The 22428-nt window shown below is 39.4% G+C and overlaps 1 protein-coding gene across 1 annotated transcript in view; it reads left to right on the forward strand.

The window, feature by feature from the left end:
- Positions 1-22428, forward strand: part of dnah7 (dynein, axonemal, heavy chain 7) — a gene marked incomplete at both ends in the record, with an annotated part of 88680 nt that overhangs the window by 38668 nt on the left and 27584 nt on the right. Inside the window, 17 exons of the mRNA XM_080037993.1 lie at positions 3616-3798; positions 5169-5345; positions 6552-6683; positions 9966-10187; positions 10540-10737; positions 12201-12356; positions 12611-12779; positions 13905-14031; positions 14675-14894; positions 15307-15933; positions 16096-16341; positions 16595-16824; positions 17034-17364; positions 17480-17826; positions 18803-18983; positions 19088-19273; positions 21156-21319. Of these exons, the coding sequence (XP_079894119.1) occupies positions 3616-3798; positions 5169-5345; positions 6552-6683; positions 9966-10187; positions 10540-10737; positions 12201-12356; positions 12611-12779; positions 13905-14031; positions 14675-14894; positions 15307-15933; positions 16096-16341; positions 16595-16824; positions 17034-17364; positions 17480-17826; positions 18803-18983; positions 19088-19273; positions 21156-21319 (3896 nt within the window). The remainder of the gene's footprint in view (positions 1-3615; positions 3799-5168; positions 5346-6551; positions 6684-9965; positions 10188-10539; positions 10738-12200; positions 12357-12610; positions 12780-13904; positions 14032-14674; positions 14895-15306; positions 15934-16095; positions 16342-16594; positions 16825-17033; positions 17365-17479; positions 17827-18802; positions 18984-19087; positions 19274-21155; positions 21320-22428) is intronic.

Genomic DNA, 22428 nt, shown 5'->3' on the forward strand with positions numbered 1-22428 from the left:
ATTTTTTTGAGTGGGATCATTAGACTCTAGGATATGTTAATGATTTGCAATAAAACTGCTTTTGATATATGTTTAGTATTTGTGCAGTCACAGATGCAAATAAATACTCACACTCATCCTCTCCCTATAAACTGCCCTAAAAACATTATACAGTAATATTTTTTTCTACTTTTTTTTTTAAAACCTTTTATCCCACTTGACCTCTTTACATAAATATCAAATATTCATTCATTGTTAGTTGCTTTTGACCTTTTAATTCCAGTTTCTTCGATGATGTCAACAAAGTAACAAAGTAAACCTGCAGCCACCTGAAAACCCACAAATTGCACATTACAGCTGCACACATATGCATGCGCACAAAGACACACACACATACACACACAGTAATTTCACAACACACACACAGACACAACCCTAAGGTATCCATATGGATCCACACTTTCCATTAATTTCTCATATTTCTTATGTTTAGGCCTGCAACTCTAAAAAATTACAAAAAAGTACAAAAATGGTTTTAGGGAGCATATTTGATCCTCAAAAAAAACTGGAGAAAATAAATGATTGAGCTAGATAAGGCTAAAAAAGCTATTTTGGTGTCGGATTAAGTGTTGGATTATTGCCTAATATCATCAAATTTACATGTGTTTGTCATCATGGCTATGGTTTGAAAAAATAAAGTTTAAATTGGGCCATTTTTTCCATACACGTTTGAGTTTGTAAAGTTTGGCTGTGTGTACACAAACACACACACTATATTTTCTCAATACACACATATGCACCTCACACTAGCATCCCTACCAACACACTCACACCATTTAGGTTGAATTTTTTTTTTCTATTGCACTGTGGGGGGCAGGACCGAAAACCTGGAAAATGCTTGTAATTCAACCCTATGCCAAATAGGGGAAGGTGGGGTGATTTGTGCATTTTGGAAGTTGCAAAACCCCTTGTTTCTAGAAAACCGTGGAAGAAATTGGAAATGTGACCACATATTTAAGAAGAGCCATCCATTTGACTCATCCTGTAAAGAAGGGAGACACAAGGAATAAGATATAAGCACATTTAAGCTCAAAAAACTGTGTTTTGCCTTTCAAAGTAAAATTTCCATGATCAAGGTTTTTTGATTATTGTGTCTGAACAATTATAGACACGTCTGAAAACATTTGACACATGTTTTAGTGCTTTGGTATGCTATACTTTGAGTCTATATAGTTAGCACAATGTCAACCCTAAATTGCTGCATCATGCCTATTATCCAAAATTCTGGGGATGGGGTGATTTGTGCGCAAGGGCCTGGGTGAGTTATAAGTAAGTAAGTAAGTAAAATGTATTTATAAAAGCACATTTATGACAGTTTGCACTGTCCAAAGTGCTGTACATAGTGCATTCAGTAGGTAAACAATGAAGGTAAAATAACAATAACCAAAATAAAAGACGTAAAGCCCATACATCCACATAAACACAGATAGTAGTGCAGAGGTAAGTAAGTAGTGCAGAGGTTAATGGGGAGGAAACACCAGGGTGTACATATGGGTTTTGAGCCTTGATTTAAAGGCAGAAATGTAGGGGGAATCACATTTGTCAGGTGGCAGTTGGTTCCACAAGCACGGAGCAACTAGTGCAAAGTACATTTCTGAGAGTTGTGCCAGTGGCATGGCTGTATACGCTGGTCACCAAAAGAAAGTGATTGTCTACAGTAGCTCAGAAGAGGGTGACATCTCAATTCCACTTAACAACACCACTGATGAGAGTTCAGATGGCCAGAAAGATGATGATGGTGACTTTGTCATTGTGACACAATCACGCACAAATCACCCCACGTAGTGGGGTGATTTGTGCGACAAGACAACTTTTTTTCCGAAAGCTATATTTCTTAAACAGTTTATTCCAGATCCAAAGTTTTTATTGCCAGGGATGCACAACATCCTGAAATATATGTACATATTTGAGTTGGAGACATAACTGTCAAGGCCTGACTTTAAAATCACTTTGAGTAAAAAGTTGCACAAATCACCCCACCTTCCCCTATAGGGAAATGGCTCAAAATTTTGATGGTGTTGAAAATGATCAATTTTGATGCTTTGTGTCTAGGATGAAAGCATAAAATCATTGAAAAAAATATTTTATGCTGTAATGACAGCAGGATCAAATTGGTGAAAAAAGGCCATTTTGAATGGGAGTCAATAGGGGACAAAAACGTCCTTAGGGAGCTGAGAGGAACAAAAAAGTGTACAGCCTTTATAATAGATGGTACAAAGTTGCTGAGTAGAAATAAACAAAATATTTGAAAAAAAAAAATCCCTGGCCAAAAATATTTCAGCTAACATAAGCACAGCCAAAGTTATACACAAAAAAGAGCGTAAAAAAAGTGCGAAAGGACAAAAACGTCCCCAAGAGCACCAAAGGGTTAATAACTCTCCTCCATCCATGCGCCCACACACACACACACCAGACACACATGGGCAGGCGACTTACAGGTGACAGTGGAGGCATGTTATAATGGAAAGTCATTTGTTCACCGTATTCTCAGATTGTTTTCAAAGTTGTCATTTAAAAAATTGTCGCTGTATATAAAGTTGTCATTTTACAAATTGCTTTTTTGTCAATGAATAAGGAGCACGGTGAGTAGTTATGACAGCTGTGCAGCAGTACACACTGATGCAATGAAAGAAGAACAGGGCTTGTCTTAATTTGGTTTAAAAAAAGTCATGTTTCTAGATTCTCTCTTTGATTGCCTCTTTTCTTTTCTACATCACATTTTACTAAACAAATTATTTGTGCTAATCTGGAATCAGCAGCACTGTAGTGTATTCAACTCATGCAATCACAATGTCACTTTTTTTTTCTTCTTCACTGCCAACAATTTATGTCAGATCATTACATTACAGCATACTCACTTACCTCTCAAGCAGCAGATGGCCCCAGCCCAGGCATCGCAATTTGTTATTATCTCAACAAATCAATTTAAAGCATAGCCCTTGCCAGCCAATCTAGCTGGAGAATTGACTGTATATGTCAACCTCCATTATGACAGTCAAGGTGTTAATTTCATTAATTTACCAAATTGTCTTTCCCTTGGAGTATAATGCAGAAGAGTTATTTTGTGACCTTGAAGTGTGCACTGCGATTTTTGCTAGTGGGAGAGAAATTGTTACAGTATGTGCATATGATTTAAGAATACAGACACTGTCTTCATAAAAACCAAATGGCACTTTAATAAAACTCTTCTTCTAAACTTTGAAGCTCCACAAATACTCAAGAAAGCCTGCATATTTCAGCACTGCGGGAACAACCTGTTAAGTTTAGCTTGCCTTTTTCCTTCAAGTAAAAATATTCCACAGGGTTTAAAGGTTTAAGTGTGTGTCTTTCAATCTGGCTGTTTGTGCCTTGTAGCATCTGTCAAATTGCCTCAACCGCAAGAATTATATATTTTTCACACGTCTGTACTATATATATTTATCTTTTGGTTAGTTACAATAAATGAAGAAGGTAAGCCCGGGTCACCATTGTGGTTGGTATTGGTGACTTTTTGTACACTACGTAATTGTGCTATAAATTGTGCTGAAGATGTTTCTTCAAGGTGTGTGATCAGTCCTAATTATTCCTTTTTCTCAGAGCCCTGACAGAAAATGGCTGATCTTTGACGGCCCAGTGGATGCCGTGTGGATTGAGAACATGAACACAGTGCTCGACGACAACAAGAAGCTGTGTCTAATGAGCGGCGAGATCATTCAGATGTCGCCACAAATGAGCCTCATCTTTGAGCCCATGGACCTGGAGGTCGCCTCGCCAGCAACAGTGAGAGGCACCTTTACTTCCATTTTAGGGGTTTCTTCACACTATATACCACTTTTCCATTTTGCAGCTTTGATGGGTTGCAATTTCTGGAAAAAGTTGGGGATAAGGTATCATTTTGGGGCACTTGTTCTGACCAAATTGGGGTAATGTTTTCCATCACTCGATGACCCACATTATCCTTCCAATTACACAAAGCCTTTAATTCACCCGGTTAAATTACATTCCTGTTTTTTCCAACTTTCTCTCCTTTAATTAACAATTGAGGCACTGTGACTTACAACAAGTTGGCTAAAGATAACCATCTTTTCTGTTTGTTTTTTTGTTAATTTTGGACAGTTTTCTCAGACTTTGGAACGCTAAGTCCCCTTTGTAGAATAATTATTGTCAGTGCTATCTCTGCTGTTGGCTGTAGGAGAGTGTACAACAGCCACGTGCCAAGCCTGCAGTGTCACCAGCTGCTTCTTCTTACTAGCCATTCACTTAACTTTGGATGTTCGTGCTTTTTTATAAAGGAGATCAAAGGGGGGATCCACCTCTACATTCCTTTGAAATGAACTGCAAAGTTATTTAATTGTACTCATCTTATGGTTTTTTGTTGTGAGGATTTAACAGCTATGGCTCTCATTTAACAGACTTCTATTTTTGATTCTCTGTATCCTGGCAGATGTTCCTTTCATCGTGCTGAGTATAGAGACATCAAAATGTCTTTGATAGCAGATAAATTCCCACATTTTGTACAAGGTCCCTTTTGTGCACTATTGCTCTCTCTTCATCTTCTGTTTTTCTTAAATTTCCCCCTCTGTCTCTTTCCCAATTTTTTTTACCTTTTTAGTTTTAAAACCGTGTACTTCTTTTTTCTTTCTCTCCTATCACATCTGCACAGCTCTTAGCTGCTGCTCATACATTATGTCTTCACCCATCTCTGTTCATCTTACTTCTTATCGACTAGCTTTACCTGCACTCCTCTCTGAAGCTATTCCTTGGGTGGGACTTGGAGCTATGGGATCTCATTAAAAGCCTTCTCTTCACACACTATAGTCATTAGATATTCATTAGATATGGTATCACATATGCAGCAAACACTTGAGTTTTAAAATAAAACCGTTTGGAGGGAGTCTTGTAGCTTGGTCATAAAAAGGAATTCAACACATACTAGCATGCTCACTTACAATACACTGCATGTCCACACCTGCTTTACAGCATTGAATCTGATTATTTTATTATAATTAACATAGTGTAATGCGGGGCATTGGTCAGATTTTTCCCTTGTTACTATCCTAGTTAAGCACATTTTAACAAGTGTCGATGCTGCGTTGATATCAGTGTCTTTATAAAAAGTGATTTACAGACGTGGTCTATGTTTGTGACAGGTGTCTCGCTGTGGTATGATCTACATGGAGCCTCATATGCTTGGCTGGAGGCCCCTTATGCTATCCTGGCTCAATACCCTGCCGGCCTCAGTCAACGCAGCGCATAAAGACCTCATCGCGGCCCTATTTGACCGCATACTGCGAGCCTGTCTAGAGCTCATTCGGAAGGCAACCAAGGTACTCAAAAATCCTTGGGGAAAACAGTTGATTTTCTAGCTGGAAGTGGTTTGCAAATGTTGTCTTTCACTCTTTGCTGGGTTTACACTAGAGGACTTTTAAAAGACTTTGCAAAGACTGAAAGCTGACACCCTCTGACATCTAAAGACAATCAACTTACACCTGAGGACAATTAGTCATTAGTTCTCTGAGTTTTCAGTCACAGACTGAGATTTTGAAAAGACAGGGGGTCTCATATTGGAAGACTACAACTAGATTCCTTTTAAAATTAATATTATTTCCAATCCTGTTACCGGGGATTAAAAGTGATTTCAGTCAAATAAAAATGTTTTTTTTTAGCAGGTAAAATGGACTGGGTGTATAAACAACTATATGCCCTTATCACGTAGGCTATGTGTCATGATCACGTTAAAAACTGCAAACGCGATTGTGATTATATTTAATTAAAAAAAGTTAATTCAATATTCCGAGCGGGGGACATCCTGTAGTTATTTGACCAACTTTATTTGCTGATCTCGTCCCCAAATAACTCTCACTCCTAACCCTGTATTTGACGGTAAAGTGTTAAAGTTTTGCGTGTAAGCCTGGTTCTCCAGCCGAGGCTGCTATGTAAAAGTGTCTGAAAAAAGTGCCTCACAGGCGGACACAGGTCGCGACTAATGCTGCTCCTCCTGCGTCGTATTTGGTGCTGGAGAGAGTGTGACAGTGTTCACGTCATTTCGCTTGAGCCAACCCCTTAAGACTAACGATAATATCTAACCAGTTTGATAATGTCGGAACGTCAAGACGGGGGGAAGACTGGCTGAAATCGGGTCGGAAGACCACCTTACACCAAACGACTGAGTTTACGGGCGCGCGCCACAACTCCGGCAAGACTCCCGTGATTTCAGTCCGACATTGGAAGATTGTCTGCGACTGTCAAATCGCGTGAAAAGTCGTGTAGTGTAAGCCCAGCATTACTTACATATTACAATGCTTTAGGTGTATGTCTTCCTGGATAATGCAGAAGAAAAGTGGAGAGTTTTTTAGTAGTTTTGTTTTGTGTTATTTTAGTTGTTAGTGTAGTTTTGTTTAATTTTTCAGTTTCATAAAGCAATGTTACACATTTTACATTATTTAGCTATACTAGTTTTTTTCCAGTAGCATGCTCACACATGACTTCCTTTCAAGTCTTATTGTGTGTCATTTGCTTTTGCTTGGTTTCAGGAGCTGTCCCCGACCTCTGACGCCAATCTAGTCAAGTCCCTGATGAATCTGATGGACTGTATGATGGATGAGTTTCATGATGAAGCAAAGATGAATAGCATGAATGACAAAGATACTTGCTCCTGGTTGGAGGTTTGTGTTCACAACCGCTACTATTACTACTGCTACTTCTGCTATGTATGCTTTAACTATTATTAACAACAGTAAGGTGAAGGTAATTCCACTAGTGGCTAAACATCATAAAATGACCACTATGGGTTGTTGGACAGAATTGTTGAGTTACTGTAAACCCACAACCCTACATGAAGGTTTCACAGTGCAGCCTGCTGTTCTGGTGGCAGGCCCCGACCTACAATATCTATTTCCCCAACTCTCATTAGTCTCATTACTCTCATTAGAAGAACTATGCCTCCATGTCATAAGATCTGAATGTTAAGTGCTTTTTTGCATTATGCAACATACAGCATTCTTGCCAAATAAACAGATACAAAAAATAAAAACAGTTAACCACAAGAGCTTATAGCACCACACAGACATCCAAGACTAACATCTTCTGTTAGAAAGTTGCACTTGAACACACTGAGAACTGACCATACACTTATATACTGTACATATGCTTGGGTGAGAGGAAACAACTAGTAGTAAGTTGTCTTTGTTTTTTGTTTTTTTAAATTTATTATATCTGTTTCTGAAGAACCACAAACAAACATACATTTATTGTACATAGAAAGGAAAAAACAAGAACGAGAACCGGAATGACGATAAAGCAAAAATAAATAAAAAATTCGAGTAAAAAAAATTATAAAAAATAAAAAATAAATAAATACATGTGGTACTCCAAATAACATTGCAGTGAGATATTAAAACGAACGAGCCAACATTGTTCATGCCTTTGTGTCACTGAACAGGCTTGTTTTATTTAAAAAAAATAAAGTTGTATTTTTGTATCTTTTATGAAATTGCATTTAAATCATGATGTTACCAAACAGTGACTCAGATACAGTACACACTGAAGAGCCTGCCTGTTCCCTTTTACATGTACCCAGTGAAGTCTCCCCAACAATGGCCCACAAAGAGTGGAAAATGTTTAGCAAATGACTCCTTCCTTCTAATGTTTATACGGTATGGCTGGGCGATATGGACCAAATCTTATATCACGATATAGGTAATTTTATATCACGATATGGATATAAATCACGATATAGTATTTTTCCTTAAAATTCAATGGATTACAATAACCGTACTGAACTTTAATCACATTAGATTATTTTAATTTTTGCTTGGAACTTAAATTTCCATACAAAAGAAAAACTGGTGCAAAATACCACACCTGTCTGGCTTTAGTCAGTCAGCGCAAAATAAAAATGACAGCATCAACCAAAGAGCCTACATTTTCCAATTGATAGTAGCCTATATCAAAATAATGAAAGACTTGAATTTTCCTGCAGTATTTGCTCATCTTCATTTAAAAAAGCTGTCAAAATTAATTAATGAGCAAATGTCTGGTAATACTTTAACTCCAGCTTCAACACAAATAATATTTTCAAGTTTGACATGTTTTAAAGTTACATAAAACCAGCCTTGCTGGCTGTCTCCAACAATAACAGCACAGGGGTGAAGCCCCGAGTAGGCTAAAGATGTCATTATTAGCCAGCTAGCTCACGAGAGCTAACCCATGTAGTTTGCGGCTTAAAACAAGCCAACTCTGCGTCACGGCAACAGCACGCTGAAGCAGCAAGCAAGTTTCCTTTGCCCGATGACATTTTTGACCGTTAAAAGCTGCTCTGCCACCGTGACACGGAGTTGGTTTGTTAACTTTAGTGACGGCGCACCGAAGCTAGACCATGAGCTAGACAGCTAGAGCAACAGATGAGGCTTCTTCTGTTGTGGGTAGAGAAGCTGTATTGCAGCCCAGAACTCTGCTGCAGAGCCCCCGTTTGGCGCGGCGGTGTAACTGCAGTGTAACTATAGGGACTCGGAGGGACATCTGCCTCCCGCTCCTTATATGCTCCCGCCACATGCACTTTTTTCTCTGCGATATAAACGGTATGGCCAAATCTCTCCCGGTAGACACTTTCATATCACGATATGATATCGTCATATCGCCCAGCCCTATTATACGGTAATGATTTCAACACAAACACAAACGTATTTTTACGTTTGGGGCCTATCATTTACATGATAACAGCGTTTGCAGTCTTGAAAACGTAAACTTTTGAAACCAGGTTCAAGAGTGGAATATTTTCAAAACGCAACTCCAGCGTCACCATGTGAATAGCAATGCCATTCACGGCTCCATTCTGCACATGCGAAGGCCTATTACATAGCTGTCAACAGAAGACAACATGCACGGTGTCTCTGCAGCTCCATCACTGTGATCAGCGGAGAGTCTTTGTGCAGGGCTCGAATATGTCACTTAATTTAGTTTACACGAGTAGTAAGTTATTGAGACCACTCACCACTTTGGCTGGTGAAAGATGTGTGCTTTGCCGGCTTTTCTAGCAACTAATAAACTCTTGTCGCTACCGGTAATGCACGAGACACGGCCTTCTACATTAAAAAACACTATCTAGGCTATAGATCAGCGTGTAAGTTCCTGTTAATACAAACAGAGCATTAAGGCTGCGCATGCGGCTTCAGATTAAAAGCATTTCACAGGCTTCACATTAAAAGCAGTTCACTGGACTTTTATTTTGAAGCAGAAGGGGACAGGAAGGTTGCGCTGACACAGCCCCTAAACAGGCTTCACAGCTCCAGTCACTAGCAGCATCTGATTCACGAATTCTACGCGGTGAAAAAAGAGAACAGAAAGCTTGTCATTTGCCATCCTTGTTACCCTAAGCTCACAGCAAAAGCTTCATGGACGGTAGTGCCATTATTTTTGGTTATAGTAAACGGATTGTTTACATGCGCCAAATTGCAAGTGTCACCGCCAACTACTGGCTTGGCATGTGTACTACAGCGTTTTCGGACAGTTTTTGAAAACGTAAAGGAATAACTTTCCCGTTTTCAGCAAGAGTGTTGGGGTATAAACATGGCCTAACCTCTTGCATGAGTACTGATTGACTTTTTCGCCTCTGATTCCTGTCTTTTAAAAGCAATGCTCTTATTCCCATTTGCATGTTACACAACATGCAGCAAATTTAATTTTACATAAAATATTTTTTCATACTTTGTGTGGACTTAATAGTCCTGTCTATTCTTGACCTTCACCTTTATTTGTCCTGCTTTGCTGACGTTGATCCTAGCTTTTATGTCTTTTTCTGTGTAATTACATTGATACCAATGAGAAATCCGGAGTCAAAGTCTTCGTATGTGTAAACATATTCGGCCAACAAAGCTTTTTCTAATTAAGTACTATTTTTATTGTGATGCATTATTAACACAAATGAATATGATTTTCCTTTTACACAGGGCATATTTGTGTTCTCTTTGGTGTGGTCAGTGGGTGCCAGCTGTGATGATACGGGCCGGGACAAGTTTGATGCATTGATAAGGGAGATACTGAACGGCCCCTTAAGTGAAGAGTCCCAGGCCTGCTTTGGCCTTCTGGACTCTGTGGAGGCTCCATCCCAACAGCTCACAGTGCCCCTGCCCAATGAGGGATCACTCTACCAATACCGCTTCATTAAAGAGGTAGGGCTGCTTCTGATATTTATTTCGCCAAAACCATTTTTTTAACTGCATTATTTTTCAGTAATGACCCAAAAACAAATTGACTCGTAGCTGTAGTTAAAGAATGGTTATATTATACAATGTTTTCTGTTTTTCAGTTTTATGTTACAACTTGATCAGAGAAGAGCTTGATTAAACAAAGAAGTTTACACAAGTCTACAAAATCAGTGCAATGTACTTCATATAAATCAGTTGTTGATATTTTTGTAGGCGATTGATATGATCATGTTGTATGGTCCTTTGTTATATGGTTGCACCTTTCACCTTTCAAATGCAACTCAAACCTTTGGCTTTCTCCTAATTTCCTCTCCAGGGCCCGGGCAGGTGGGAGCTGTGGACCGACGAGCTAAAGGCTGCTCCCGCCATAGGCAAAGACAGGCAGTTCAATGAGATCATAGTGCCCACTGAGAACACAGTACGCTACATGGCACTGATGGAGCTCCTGGTCACCCACCAGAAACCCACTATTTTCATCGGTCCTACTGGTACTGGCAAGAGTGTCTACATTACAGTGAGTTGTCCGCGGTTTATTCTTTTAATAACGGTTACCCACTGTTTTTCCTTCATTTTGCTAGCCCATTGTTGTGTTCCTTAGTGCCCTCTGAATGTCGATCAATGTAAGAGCAGGAAACACACCTTCTGCAGGGTTGTGCACAGGATTAAAAAAAACATGGACCCATTCATCAAAATATTTCCCCATTTTGCTACAAGTAGTCAAAAAGTTTTAGCTGTTTGTCTCTATTTCTGTTTCTAGTCTGCCTTCCAAGGGAAATGAGGATTGGACTTTAAAGTATCATCACACGCAAACAAAAACTGCCTATGCTTCCAATAATATAATTACGTAGGAAGAATGAGCATTTGTTTCAAAGCAGTGTAGTCCCAGCCTCGGGAAACTACAAATAAGTGCTCTGAACACACAAATCATTCGGAGGCAACACAGCTACAGACACCAGGTGTGAAACGGCCACCTTGGAGGAATACTGAGTATGTCTCAGCAGACCTTCAGCTATTTATATCAACGACTAATCCCCCTCCTTCCCATTTCTTCATTAGTTTATCCATTAGTGTGTTCAAACCTGAGACTCTGTGGTGAATAGAGTTCATCTCACTGGGGAGCCTGCCTTGTTCTCCACTTCCTGCCTGTCTGCGTGGTAGAGCAGGACTTTCCGCATGCCGCAACCAGTAGACCATGGCTGAATCCCAGGGTCTGGCAGCAGTGATAAAGAAGCTCCAGCACTCAGGAAATTAGAATGAGACTTGCCTGGTGCCGGCAGAAGGCAGCTGAACACAAGGCTCCTTCACTGGCCCCAGTCTACTCTTTAATGAGATGGAGAGAAGCTGTGCTGCTGCTTTATAATTTAGACAAGAGGATGATGATGCTCCTTGGCTGCGCCCTGAGATTATTCACATCACAAGTCCCCTTTAATTATGCAGGTCTTTACTCACACTATTTCACAAGCAAGTGTATGAGCTCTGTGTGCATGGTCATAAACATGTGCACAGTAGAAGTTAGTGGATGTGCTCTGAACATGCTTACATGATAAAATGACCATGAAACTGAAAAAAATCATATTAAAAGACATCAGATGGCGATGAACAATCTAAAACCATTTGCTGAGATCTAATTGGATATGATAATTATATCCTACCTATACAAGGCTGTTTGGCATGTTAAAGCTGGGGTATGTGAGGGACCAAAGAGAGCAAGTGGAGCGGTTGAGGTATTTGGATTCGAATCTCTATCCCAACTGCCATTTTCTCCCCAAATCCTCCACCCTAGCTTTAATTCAGAAATACTAAATATAGTATAACACTAATTGTTTAACTAAATAAGTTAATTTATTCCTTGAATTAAGTGTAACTTTTTCTTTTTTGTGTAACATACAAACATTAAGATATATTATTAGAGTACTACGAGATTTGATGATATATAATGTTATAGGTATAAACATTTGTTTTATATCTCTTGCCCAGGAATTCCTATTGAATCGGCTGGAGAAGGATGTGTACAGCCCATTATTTATCAATTTTTCAGCCCAGACAACGGCTTTCCAGACCCAAAACATTATTATGTCCAAGCTCGACAAGCGACGCAAAGGAGTCTTCGGCCCTCCATTGGGGAAGAAAATGGTAGCTCTTCTTTATTATGTTTTAGTGATGTTCTATATTAGCATGACTTCATATCATATCAGTGAAGTGAGTCACTATTATGTTTGCAGTTGTGATGACTTGTAGCCATGTTATATCAAGCGCCATTTTATTTTGAGATAAAACAAAACAACATATAAACTTAGAACGGTGTAGTTTTAAAAATCTAATTCCCTGTGATTCTCAGTGTGTACTGTATTTCTATTTTCTAGTATACTTTTGTCATATCTTATCAGGTGGTATTTGTGGATGATGTGAACATGCCGGCCAGGGAGGTCTATGGTGCCCAGCCCCCTGTGGAACTGCTGCGCCAGTGGCTAGACCACTGGAACTGGTATGAACTGAAGGACTGTTCCATGATAAAACTGGTGGATATCCAGGTCGTATGTGCTATGGGACCACCTGGTGAGTAGTAGCTGTGGTAGCCTAAAGTGTATTAGAAGAATATATTTACAGCAATGATACTGTATCAGTCATAGGTTGGTTGACCATTGTTAGGTGGGTAGACAGTTTTTTTTTCTGTGTTCTGTGTCTGCTGAAGTGTTGTTGAGTCAATGTCACCTACCACTAACTGCTGTTTTATGAGGCTACTCATTGCCTAAAGGAGCTCACAAACAGCAAGTGTTTCCCAACTCCACTACAACTAACATTGTAAACACGAATGCATCCCAGTCCACTGAAGCAGCGACAGCTCAGGTGCCCACACAGCTACAGTATAGGCTATAACCATAGTAGCCACTTAACCCATAATAGGAGACAAGTCATACTGGTGTAGTATTTTGAATGACATGAAACATTGTCATTAATGATATACTTTAATCAACATTAACTTTAGAATTGCCTTTCTGTGTTCATGATATTATTTCGCTAAAATAAACTAACAATGTAAATTACCATTGTAAATATGTGTCTCAATTTGAGACCAATGCTGTGTCCTATTGTCTCAGTCAAAAATGGAAAGTGAAACATCACAGAACTGCTAAGCTAGCAGTAATTGCTGTGTAAACTCTCAGAAAACATCCCTTCGGTGGACTTTATTGACTCATATAGCCTTGATGAGTTGTGCAAGTGGATTACTAACTGAGATATAACTGGTTTGCCTGTCCCTGTGTGCTCTGTCCCTGGTGGTACGTACCTACAGTCCAGAAAAACGTGTGCAATTATTGACTGAGTTTACCTGTTAAGTAGCATTACAAGAGTTGTAACATGAGCACAATATGTTTGCAATGTTCCATGGAAGCTGGATTATCTTTTAATACATTTATGCACTTCAAAACTGCATTAATAATACTGTTATACCACTAAAATAAGAGAGACAGAAAGAGCTTGTCCACCGGTATGAAAGTCTTTTTAGCTCAGGAAAATATAAAAATGATCAAATACATTGTGAACATATTAAACTAATAGAAACTGTGCACCATAAAACACTGGGTACTGAGTTAGAGTACTAGAGACAGTTCAAGCATACATATTATTTGTTATCTCCTTCTAAGATTCAAGTTTTTCTTTTTTGGCTTGCTCTTTTCTTAGGCGGAGGGCGAAGCCCTATCACGCCTCGATACATGCGCCACTTCAACATGATTACTATTAATGATTTTGATGACAAGACCATGTATACAATCTTCTCCAGGATCACAGACTGGCATTTCAGCATACGGTAACTACATAGCACGTGTAAAGTATTTTTTAAGTAGGTACGGTACCCAACGTGAAATGAAATCAGTTTTATATTTAGAAACTTTCACAGCTTCTACATATAACCCACTGAGCAACACTGGCATAAAGAAGGGGCTTTTTGTTAATTTTGAGCTATATCTTTTAATTGCAGCGTTTAGTATATGGCATTTGGCCCAGTCCTGACTACTTTTAGCAATATAATGAATTGTAAATCACTCACCAACAATCATTAAGCAGCTAAATCTGCAATCATGCACATACATTTTTCGGGAAAGTTATTACAACATTATTCTATACATCACTTTCAATTCAAAGAGTATTAAAGGTATTCTTTTTCCTCCTCTCATACTGAACTGCAGCAGTTTTGACCTCAGAATCCACAAATCCTAAAGCTATCAAATCTGTTAGATTACAAATCTACCCAACCACTCCCGCAAACAGGATTATGATTAGCATTTTAAAAAGATAGCAATTTCACACTTGAGTTTGATCGTATGTATATATCTTTAAAGTGTTAAGGTTTCATTAAAACAATTGAAAAAAGACAGACTCAATTTCGTGACTTAACTGTAGGAAATAATCAAAATACTATCTGAACAATGAATCAACCATTTCATCTACAGGTTTCCTTTCCCCAAGCCATTTGCAGCTCTGACTTCTCTGATCGTTAATAGTACCATGTCAGTGTACCAAGAGGCCATGAAGAACCTGCTACCAACCCCCACAAAGTCCCACTATTTGTTCAACCTGCGTGATGTCTCCCGCGTCATCCAGGGCATCTGCCTGTCGCGGCCAGAATCGGCAGAAGAACCATCTGTTATCAAACGGCTCTGGGTGCATGAGGTAATGTTGTCCACCACAAACATTTGAAAATACCTGAGATCTTTTTGACTAAAGATAACTAAACTAGCAAATAAATTAGAATATAAAAGTACAAAAAAAGACAATATCGATAGCTGCAGTCAAGCTCTGCCTATTAAACATCTATTTAGGTAACACTTAACAATAAAGGTATATTAATGAACTGATAGTAACTGCTTGATTAAGCATTAACTAAGCGTGAACTAACCGTAATAACAAGGCATTAATAGTTCATTAATGCTTAATAAGCATTAACTTAACATTTACTAACTGTTTATTAATGCACCCGTATTGTTAAGTTTTACCAGAAGTTCTGTGTTGATACTTTTCTGTAGCTTTCTCTCTCTTTTTCTGTATTTCAAACTCACTCTTTCTTTGTCTTGTTGATCCCTAGGTGCTGAGGGTGTACTATGATCGACTAGTTCAAGACTCTGATCGGTCCTGGCTTGTGAGCTATTTACAGGAGGGGTTCCAGAGTCAGATGAAGGAAAACTTCCACCAGCTCTTCCAGCATCTGGACCAGGACAATGATGGGATGGTGACTGAAGATGACCTGCGCAGTCTCATGTTCTGTGACTTTCACGACCCCAAGGGTGAGGACCGCAACTACCGCGAGGTGTTCAAGCTGGACCAACTCCGTCAGGTGGTTGATGCACACCTGGAAGAGTATAACAACATCAGCAAAGCACCCATGAATCTGGTGCTGTTCCGCTTCGCCATCGAACACGTGTGCCGCATCTCCCGCATCATCAAGCAGCCAAGTGGCCACGCCCTGCTGGTGGGTGTAGGCGGGAGCGGCCGTCAGTCTCTCACCCGGTTGGCTGCCTATATGGCAGAGGCAGAACTTTTCCAGGTAGAAATCTCCAAGACCTACGGATCCGTTGAATGGCACGATGACCTGAAGCTTATCATGAGGAAGTCCACAATGGGTGAAGCTCATGGCGTTTTCCTCTTCACAGACACTCAAATCAAAATGGAGTCATTCTTAGAGGACATTGGCAACCTGCTCAACACTGGTGAGGTAAAGTGAGGCGGGGGATGTAGATGGATTGATAGATTACATGGACATACTGAGGGAATGATTGACCTTATGGTTTGGATGAAGGCTTAATTCAAATTCATGAATGGATGGTAAGGAGATAGAATGAATTGATGCACTCTTTATTCTTTCGATTGTTTCCAGGTGCCTAACCTGTTTGCTGTTGACGAGAAGCAGGAAATCTGTGAGCGAATGCGGGTCTTGGACCGGCAACGTGACCGCGACAAGCAGACGGATGGTGGCCCTTTGGCCCTTTTTAACATGTTTATAGAGCGTTGCCGCTCACAGCTGCATGTGGTCTTGGCCATGAGTCCCATCGGAGACGCCTTTAGGAACCGCTTGAGACGTTTCCCTGCCCTCATTAATTGCTGCACCATTGACTGGTTCCAGGTGTGTGTACTGTATATGTTGCATTATTTCTGGTGGGCTGTTGGCTGCTCTATCTGATGCATCAGTTGCTTAATGAAACAATATGGACAGTGTTTAGTGCATCATCACAGAGAGCAAATATGAAATTTGTAAGATAAAACTCTTTATTCAGGCTTTCTTAGATGGTAAGTTACAAGAACATGTCAGTAAAGATTCTAATACACCCTATGCATGGCAGCACAGTGACAGCACAGCATATTTTCTTCCTCATCAGTCCTGGCCCGAGGATGCCCTGCAGGCAGTGGCCTGTCGCTTCCTGGAGGACGTTGAGATGACAGATGATTCTCGAGAAGGCTGCATTAACATGTGCAAGAGCTTCCACACTTCAACCATAGAACTATCAGCTCGCTTTTTGTCTGAGTTGCAACGCTACAACTATGTCACCCCAACCTCATACCTGGAACTCATTTCCACCTTCAAGGCTCTGCTGCAGACAAAAAGAGCGTAAGATTTAAGTTAAACTGTAAATGTACATTGTGATTTTAATAGGTATTTATTGTTTTTATTACATCAGATTCTGCCTTAGAATTGAAATAACTGATGAAGATGGCATTTTAGATCAAGTCGAGACATCCCAGCACTGACGCCAAATTCCTATTTCCATGTCTTCCTCCATGATTTGTTCTCCTAATCTCTTTCTGTCCTTTGCTCAGTGAGGTAATGAAGATGAAACGTCGCTATGAAGTGGGCCTCCAGAAGCTCAATTCTGCAGCAGACCAGGTGGCCACTATGCAAGTTGAGCTGGAGGCTCTACAGCCACAACTGATTGTGGCCAGCAGGGAGGTAGATGAGATGATGGTGGTGATAGAGCATGAATCTGTAGAGGTGGCAGCGGTAGAGAAGGTTGTGAAGGTGGATGAGGCCGTAGCTAACGAACAAGCCATGGCGGCCAAGGCCATTAAGGATGAGTGTGATGCTGAACTGGCGGAAGCCATGCCAATCCTGGAGTCAGCCATGGCTGCATTGAACACTCTCACCAATCAGGTAAAAGGAGCAAAATGTTTTATTTTCCTTATGTAGGACAGTGCTCTTACATCTGGCTCAAAGGCCAGGTGTACTGGCATAGGAGACTTATAGATGTGGTTCATTTTATGTACAGGATATCACAGTAGTGAAGTCAATGAAAAGCCCACCCCCCGCTGTCAAGCTGGTGATGGAGGCGATCTGCATTCTCAAAGGCATCAAGCCAGATCGCATTAATGACCCATCAGGCTCTGGTAAGAAAGTGGAGGACTATTGGGGCCCGGCCAAAAAGCTTCTAGGAGATATGAAGTTTCTTCAAAGCCTCCATGATTATGACAAGGACAACATACCACAAAGTTACATTACCATCATCCGCAACAAGTACATTACCAACCCAGATTTTGTACCAGAGAAGATTCGAACTGCATCCACTGCAGCTGAAGGGATGTGTAAGTGGGTTTGTGCCATGGAGAAGTACGAGAAGTAAGTCGTTTTAAATTTTCCTCTGACAGATAAGTCCATGAAAAGCACTGTGTCTCAATAATAATGTTGTTCATACATACTCAACTACAATAAGCATACCGATCACTTCACATACATTTTTTCATATTATATTATATCATATACCATATATAAGCCATTGTGAAATTACAGAATTTGATCAGTTAAATACACAGGCGGTATAAATACAATTACTTGCTACTACTTCATGCATGCCTGCAACAGAAAATGTAATCCAAATTCAATAATTATTTTGTTGTTAATTTCCACTCAGTACTCAGTATACATACTGTACATGTACAGAGATGTATAGATCGTAAATGTCAAATATAGTATCGCCAATTGTATAGATAGATTGTATAGAGATTATATGGAATACAAGAAGCGAATATAATAAATATTTTAATTTTTTTTACTATGGAAAAGGGGTAGGATTAAATAAGTGTATACTTCTTCCTGCTCCTTTTCAGGCATATCACATCAATACAGATAATTTGTTTTCTTTTTTTCTTTTTGTGAAGTCATTTAAACATACATTTTGTTTATTGTATTTTTATGCTTTTCATTTTGTTTTGTATTGTTTTTGATACGTCTGAAAAAAAAAATCAAAATTCAAATTCAAATTCATAACCTAAGCTTTAGGGAATATTCTAAGGAATACCATGTTTTGATCATTTTGTCACCATTATTACTGCCCTTGACCCCCTTTCCTTTGTTTTTGATTTAGTTTGTCCTATTTTGTCCTCTCTGATTGTTCTTGTCCCCACTATAAAGTGTTCTTGGGTTTGAGAAAGGCGCTATATAAATGAAATACATTATTATTATTATTGTTATTATCATGGTGACCATTTAAATAATTAAACTTACATCCAGTATATGCTCAGCTTGTGAGGTTCCTTGTCTTGTTAATGTTTACTCATGACATCATTCTTAAAGAAATGCTTTATGTGCCCTTTAGAGTGGCCAAGGTGGTAGGTCCAAAGAAGGAGAAGCTGGCACAGGCGCAAGGGGAGCTGAGTGTGGCCATGGAAAGCCTTCAGAAAAAACAGGCTGCCCTCAAAGAAGTCCAAGATAAACTCGCAAAGCTTCAGGAGACTTTGGAGGCAAACAAAAAAAAGAAAGCCGAACTGGAGAATCAGGTATGTGCCTATTATATCTTACTCTGCCTAGTATGTTCTTCATTCTGGTTGTTTACCCGGGGTAAAACAACACGTCACAACATAGATCTGATAATGTGTTCTAGGTGGATCTGTGCAGTAAGAAGCTGGAGCGAGCTGAGCAGCTTATTGGAGGCCTGGGTGGAGAGAAGACGCGCTGGAGTGAAATGGCCTTAAATCTCGGAGAGCTCTACAATAACCTGACTGGGGACATCCTTATCTCAGCGGGAATAGTGGCTTACTTGGGAGCCTTCACCTCCAGCTACAGACAGGTACAATGAGGGAGTAGATAGTGCATACTTGGAGGTGGACAGTGACTATGGCTGTGTTCGGAAAGCCATACTAACGTCCTCCCTCCTACATACTCAACATCTACAGTGCTGCTTGAAAGTATGTGAACCCCTTGAGCATTTTGTAATTGTATTCAGTTTAACCATTATTAATTCATTTTTATCAATATCGGTATTTTTTATATTAAATAACAGATGTTTTTTTTATCAATTCAACTTTTTATTTTCCGGAAATCAATTGTTAAAACAGAAAAAAAAAATATTTGCCAATTTGTGCAAAAGTTTGTGAACCCTGAGCTGCATTGCTTAAATCGAGCAGGTAAACACAATCAGGTGGGCAAAATTTAGTGATGAAATGGACCAATGTAATGAGATATCTTTAGGGAATAAATTGGGCGGCACTAGATAAAACAGAGATCAAACCAGGCCAGTTTAGGCCCATCAATGTGAACCGATACAGGTCGGACATGCCAAGAGGAAAGAAAATCTCAGAAGATCTCAGGAATAGAGTTGTGATGTTGCACATTTGTCTCGGGACAGCTATCAATTAATTTAAAAAAAAGTTTGAGCTCCACCGGTCCACCGTAAGGGAAATTATCTTCAAATGGAGAGCTTTAAGAGTGACTGAACATCTGCCTAGAAGTGGACTTCATTCAAAAATATCCACAATGCAGCTCAGGGTTCACAAACTTTGGCACATACAGAAATTGGCAAAACTTTTTTTTTATCTGTTAAAACAATTGATTTCCGGAAAAGAAAAAAGTTGAATTGATAAACAAACATTTGTTATTTCATATGGAAAATACTGGTATTGATAAAATGAATTAATAAGGGTTAAAATAAATAAAATTCCAATAGGAACTTTCAAGCAGCACTGTATATACTACATACTGTCTACTCAAAGATCAATTGTGTACACGAGGTGCGTCGAAACATTCACACTGAAGTATACTCAAGCAATAAAGAATATGTTCTTCTTCTTATAAGATTCCAGACGTTTAGACACTGTTTTGCGTATTACCGTCCTCCACAGGTTACACGTTTAATTAGATTTGTAAATACAGTCCTGTGTTGTGCAGGAAATGCAGAATTGTATATAAATAATAATAAAAAAATAAATTCCTTGTTGTTTGAAAAGACGCAATGCATTGTGGGGCGGTTGAGTAGGAAAATTATCCAATCGATCCATTCCCAAAATCTTCCCGGAAGTAAGTACTCATCCGGGCATTTCTCGCATACCCAAACTCGCATACCCAAACCGTCACATACTCAAATTGAAGTCAAAATGAGTATGAGTAGGACGTAAGTATGGCTTTCCGAACACAGCCCGAGTCTCACTGACATTACTTACAGTACAGCCCTGCCCCTATAGGTTTTTGAGGTACATGACTTTGGTATCACAGTTAGACCTTAGTCTTTTTTTAGAGCTGCTATATTTGATTTTCATTACTTGTGAAGCTAGTCATTTGTCTATATTAAACACACTGTGAGTGACCAATGCAAAGCCCATCACTGATTCATCACTGGTGTTTAAAGGTCATCTTTTATGTGTTGTCATTCGGACGGCTATGGTGATGCTTGAAAAAAGGAATGGGGACAGTAAATACATTATTTTTGTCAAGAAAGTCCATGATTGTGAGTGATAATATGTGCGTGTGTTGCTAACTTTCATGCCTGCTTAAACACTCTTTAAGTGGGACTGTCTACATATGCCTAAGTACTGTTTTATGTCATTTATGTGTACAGCTGAAATGTTCACAAGCTTACATTTGCAGGTGAGGGGGTGTGTGTGTGTGTGTTTAATCCTGTGCATGTAGTAAACTAAAAATGGAATTCATTTACCAATAAACGTTCTCCTCTCCAGGATCAGACACAGGAGTGGATGAATGTTTGTAAGCTCAAAGAGATCCCGTGCTCCCCCGCTATGTCTCTGATGAGCTCTCTGGGTGATCCAGTGAAGATTCGTGCATGGACCATCGCTGGCCTGCCATCAGACGGCTTCTCCATAGACAATGGAATCATTATCTCGTAAGTATTAAAGAGAAACTTTACACTGACATGGTTTTGCCGAAGCTCCTGATAAGAGTCACTTACGTAATATTGAGCATCTGCCACTGTTGATGCAAAAAGTTGTACAGTTCTGTGCATAATAAAGCTTTGCCCATTCCCTTGATAAAATTTGTTTTGAACAGCGTCTCAAAATGACACAGGCACAAACTCAAAACTGACTTCCAAGGGCACTTTTCACAAAGGCAGCATTTTAGCAGCGTGGTCACCCTGCGAATGGTTGCTGGAGTAGAGGTTAAGCCATCGATTTAATTTTAAACCCAAAAGGCCTCTGCTTTCTCTTAGCATGAATATCTTAATTTAAATACCTGGTTGCTGGTTATATTCTATGCCCTTAACTTTCCTCTGGTGTCAGGGTTCTAACAGAGTACCGATGTGTGTTTTTGATAGCTGGAGTACCTGGATCACAATTGGTCACAATGTATTAAAGGATCATAGATTAGATTTTCCTTAACCAATCACTCTACCCTAATAAAAAGAAGAAAAAAAGGCCTCTTTATGTCAGAACGTTGTAACCTTTCTTATTCAACCAGAAGGTGAAAAAAAAAAAGATTAAATAAATCACTCTCTCTTATATACGTATGTATACGTATAGGGGAGAGTGGCCTGAGTTGTGCCAGTGGGGAAGTTGTGCCACCCCCTTGTTTTTAGAAAACCATAGAAGAAATTGGAAATGTGACCACATATTTAAGAAAAGCCATCCATTTGACTCATCCTGTAAAGAAGGGAGAAACATGGAATAAGATATAAGCACATTTAAGATCAAAAAACTGTTTTTTGCCTTTCAAAGTAAAATTTCCATGATCAAGGTTTTTTGATGATTGTGTCTGAACAATTATAGACAAATTTGAAAACATTTGGCACATGTTTTAGTGCTTTAGTATGCTACACTTTGTGCCTATATTGTTAGCACAATGTCAGCCCATGCTGCATCATGCTTATTATCCAAAATTCTGGGGTTGGGGTGATTTGTGCCAGAGGGCCTGGGGTGAGTTATAAGTAAGTAAGTAAGTAAATAAAATGTATTTATAAAAGCACATTTATAACAGTTTGCACTGTCCAATTTTTAT

The sequence above is a fragment of the Ammodytes marinus genome (assembly GCF_949987685.1).
Source record: "Ammodytes marinus genome assembly, chromosome: 12".
NCBI classification, from domain to species: domain Eukaryota; kingdom Metazoa; phylum Chordata; class Actinopteri; order Uranoscopiformes; family Ammodytidae; genus Ammodytes; species Ammodytes marinus.